General features: G+C 35.0%; 1 protein-coding gene across 1 annotated transcript; it reads left to right on the top strand.

The window, feature by feature from the left end:
- The first annotated feature begins 1,997 nt into the window (after nucleotides 1-1,997).
- On the top strand, nucleotides 1,998-3,812 carry LOC134274246 (gelsolin-like protein 2). Its single transcript, XM_062756505.1, has 4 exons — nucleotides 1,998-2,156; nucleotides 2,617-2,695; nucleotides 2,863-2,958; nucleotides 3,185-3,812. The coding sequence occupies exons 1-4, from the start codon at nucleotides 2,035-2,037 to the stop codon at nucleotides 3,278-3,280; spliced, it is 393 nt and encodes a 130-aa protein (XP_062612489.1). The 5' UTR covers nucleotides 1,998-2,034; the 3' UTR covers nucleotides 3,281-3,812.
- The last annotated feature ends 756 nt before the right edge of the window (nucleotides 3,813-4,568 follow it).

Consider the following 4,568-nt stretch of genomic DNA (forward strand, 5'->3'; position numbering starts at 1 on the left):
AAAGGTGACCACTGGTACCCTTACTGATGTACAATATAAGGTGACCTCTGGTCCCCCTACTGATGTACAAGATGAGGTGTCCTCTGGTCCCCCTACTAATGTACAATATGCTTAAAGTTTTCTTTGTTCCTTCTTCTGATAAACAGTACAATATCAGGTGACCACTGGTCCCCAACTGATGTACAATATTAGGTGACCACTGGTCCCCGTACTGGTGTACAATGTAAGGTGTCCTCTGGTCTCCCCTACTGATGTACAATATAATAAAGGTGACCTCTGGTCCCCCTTATGATTTTCAATATAAGGTATCCTCAGGTCCCTCTTATGATGTGCAATAAAAGGTTACTTTTTGCCCCCCTATCAATTTAAAATGTAAGGTCACCTATGATCCATCTAATGCTGTACAATATAAGGTGAATACTGGTCTCCCTACTGATGTTTAATATAAGGTAACCTCTGGTCCCCCTGAAAACGTTCACGTTTCTGCTGATATATATATTAGAAAGTAGATCTGTATAAAGTTATAAATATGATTATTTTGGAGGAATTCAAAGAAAACTGTCTATCATATAAAATTCAATCAATATATGAGGTGACCTGAGGTCTCCGTATTGATATCGATGAATTTACTTTTATGCCTTTAATGCCTGAAGAGTTCCTAAAATGTTTTATTACTACGCAAAATGACGAACTATTTGCGGGGGACCCGAGGTCCTAGTTGAGCGTACGTTTTATCCTTCTGCGTTAAAAGGAGAACCATTTAACTATTTTACAAAATTTTAACATATCGTGTTGCATATGAAAATTTGTTGGTGGAAATACACCAGCTAAAGCAACTAAATTAAACCCCTGAGAAAGTCATGATACTTGATTCATATTTGCACTTTTGAATTTTTTATTATTAATTGGACGACTTAAGTTATTGTGTCAACTGATACCATGTTTTACACTCTTTAGTTTAATAAAGGATATGGAGATAATGAACATAAATCAATATCAAAGTCCATTAAAACAATACAAAACATGAGTAGAGCAAACAAGGGCATCTAAAACATCAGAGGTGGGATCAGGTGCTATGGAGGAGTATATAATATAATGTATGGGTTTTGCATTATCCTTTCAAGAGAAGGTTATGCTCCAATGGCATTTACATTTTGTTTCCATGTATAAAGTTATAATACAAATCAGAAGATGTGATCAGCAAAATAAAAACCAAAATCGTGTCTAATTAATTAATTTTGAAAAAGAAGCACGGAGGCATAGGCTTAAATTTCTTGGTACTCTGTTATTTGCTTTTGGATTGGACTGTTTTTAATATTATTTTATGACAAGTACAAGTTGCTAATAGAGGAAATCCCTTTTACAGCACGAGTTTTACCATGCTCTTATCCCTTTTACAAAACGAGTTTTACCATGCCCTTATCCCTTTTCCATCACGTTTTTACCATGCCCTTATCCCTTTTCCATCACGTTTTACTATGCCGTTATCCCTTTTCCAGGACGAGTTTAACAATGCCCTTATCTCTTTTCCAGGACGAGTTTTACCATGCCCTTATCCCTTTTCCAGCACGAGTTTTACCATACCTTTATCCCTTTTACAGCACGAGTTTTACCATGCCCTTATCCCTTTTCCAGCACATGTTTAACCATTCCCTTATCCTTTTTTGAGGAGTTTTACCATGCCCTTATCCCTTTTTGAGGATGAGTTTTACCATGCCCTTATTCCTTTTTGAGGACGGGTTTTACCATGCCCTTATCCCTTTTCCAGCACGAGTTTTACCATACCCTTTTCGAGGACGAGTTTTACCATGCCCTTATCCCTTTTCGAGGATGAGTTTTACCATGCCTTTATCCCTTTTACAGTACGAGTTTTACCATGCCCTTATCCCATTTACAGCACGAGTTTTACCATGCCCTTATCCCCTTTCCAGGACGAGTTTTACCATGCCCCTATCCATTTTACAGCACAAGTTTTACCATGCCCCTATCCCTTTTACAGCACGAGTTTTACCATGCCTTTATCCCTTTTACAGCATGAGTTTTACCATTCCCTTATCTCTTTTACAGCAGGAGTTTTACCATGCCCTGACGGAAGATGATGTTCCAGATGAAGCAGAGAACATGAAGCCAAAAGATTTGACAGTGGAACTTTTCAGGTTGGCTGAGGGGCATATAGTGTATTGGGGCACAAATACCATCACATATATTTATCAAAGACAAATTCTACTATTCTGAAATGACTGACTTGATGTAAAGGTTGAAAATCTTCATCACATAAATGTATCAGGAATTCAGAATGTTTCATTTTTTTCGATTTTTCTTGATAACCTCTGGAGGTCGACAAATGACAATTAAGTCTCCACATGAAAGACATGCACACATCTAGAAATTAATTATGTCTTTGAAGTAGGTTTTCCTGTTACCCTTATCCCTAAGTTTTACTTTTTTCTTTATTAAAAATGTTTTCTTCTTGTTTGAATGGAATATTATTTACTTCAACAACTTTATAAAATAGGGGCTTCTGAAAAAGACGTTGAAATAAAAAAAAGCCACTTGCTCCATCATATAAATTTACACTTTGTTTTATCAAAGTATGACAACATCTTGTTTCCATAGATTGTCTGATGCCTCGGGAAATCTGACATTTAAAGTAGAGAAGATTGGGTCAGTATCCACGTCTGATTTGGACAGCAAGGTGAGTGAGCGCTGAAGACTGCTGTTTAAAATATTTTCTACTGGGAATTTGACATCAAACATCGAGACTTTCAGACCTGTCTTAGATCAGACTTGCTTAAAACTCACCATAGTTTGGATGAGTATAATAATGAAATAAATACATTTCTGTTGACTTATTAACATTAGGATGTGTTTATTGTCGACACCAAGAAAGCTGTCTTCTTCTGGATTGGATTGGAAACCTCTGTTGCTGAAAGAAAGAATACAATGACTTATGCCCATGTAAGCAGAACTGTATTTTCAGTAGACATAAATGATACATCTTGATTTACACCGGAACACACAAACTTTTATTAATTAATTTTACAGTGTATTTTAATCAAATTTTTAAGTTTTTCCTTAAAGCAAAACTAGATCTTACATGTTGTTATGTTTATGGTCATAACCTTGAAAGTTCATTCATCAGATCTTGAGGATTAATAAAGTTACACTATGTCCGAATTTTCAGAAATATCTACAGAAAACTGACCATCAACTTCTGAGCGTCACATGCTTGTCTGAGGGAAAACATGACAGACAGATCAGGATGGTTCTCAGCGCCTAGTTACCCGAGGACAAAGGCCGAGGCTTATCTAATCCATTGATTAATATTTGACACCGAGAGATGACAGTTTCTGTTTGAAAGAAACTTTTAATATGTTGTTTTGATATCAGATATAATCTAGTTCAAATGTTTTGATGTAGGTTTTAGCAATACACTGTACATAGTTTTCTATCCAATGAGATGGATTTTTTATCCAAAGATATAGCTATAATTGAGATTTAGCAATATGTATAGTATTATTATGTATGGATTTATGTTCGGGGGAAAATTACCACCGATTGTTGGAAAAAGTCATCTTTGTTTCTCTTTATCACTTATCTTCTTTTCACTTTATATGCTTAATTTATATATTTTTCATATATACATGTACATACAATTATCAATGTTACTTATATAAAGGGTAGATTATATGGGTTTTGGGGTTTATGATTATTTTTGGAATTCTTTTTCATTCCTTTCTTTTTTTCTAGTTTTATAGTGCTATTTTCTTGTGCAATAATGCAGCATATCGCAGATCATCCTTATAAAGAAATGAAAGAAGGATATGGAAATAACGAACAGTATTCAATCTCAACGTCCATTAAACAAATATACAAAATAAGAGCAGAGCAAACACGGACCTCCGAAACATCAGAGGTGGGATCAGGTGCCATGGAGGAGTGAGCATCCCCTGCCGACCGGTCACACCCGCCGTGTGCTTGTTGTCATAATCAGGAAATAACGGAAAAAATCAGTGGTCAATTCAGTGTATAAATAATGGACTAACAATTAGAATGAAAAACGTCAGTCAGCATTTCATTCAATGATAAATTGTATTTGCTGACAAGTTATAGCATTCGATGTATTTATATTTATTGAAGCAGTGCACATGTTGTAAATAGGACATTGATATACAAAGAGAGAGATCTGCTAAGAACTGTCATATGACAGTGTAGGGAGAACTGTGGCATTATGTTTTAATATGTTTTTATCAGTCTGGTCTTCCCGTTATGAAAATAATGTGCAATTTACGACGCAAAATTTTCTGCACATAATTGGTGATAATTTCTCCATTTTCTAGCATTGGTCAATCAACTTATTCACTCCATAATCCTAAATTAAAGAAATATAAGCTGCATTTTTGAGAATTTAATTTTGCTGGTTAAATGTGTTATTATGATTAATTTGTATGTAATTTAAACCCCTATGACCAATAAGCCCAAAAATAAAGTTTAAAATTTTTCAGAAGTAATATTTCTATTCAACCGAACATACAGTATAATATAAAAAATCATTATTGCACAGGACG

This window comes from Saccostrea cucullata, unplaced genomic scaffold, assembly GCF_032062105.1.
Source record: "Saccostrea cucullata isolate Sc308-1 unplaced genomic scaffold, CSIRO_AGI_Scuc_v1 ctg14530, whole genome shotgun sequence".
NCBI classification, from domain to species: Eukaryota; Metazoa; Mollusca; class Bivalvia; order Ostreida; family Ostreidae; genus Saccostrea; species Saccostrea cuccullata.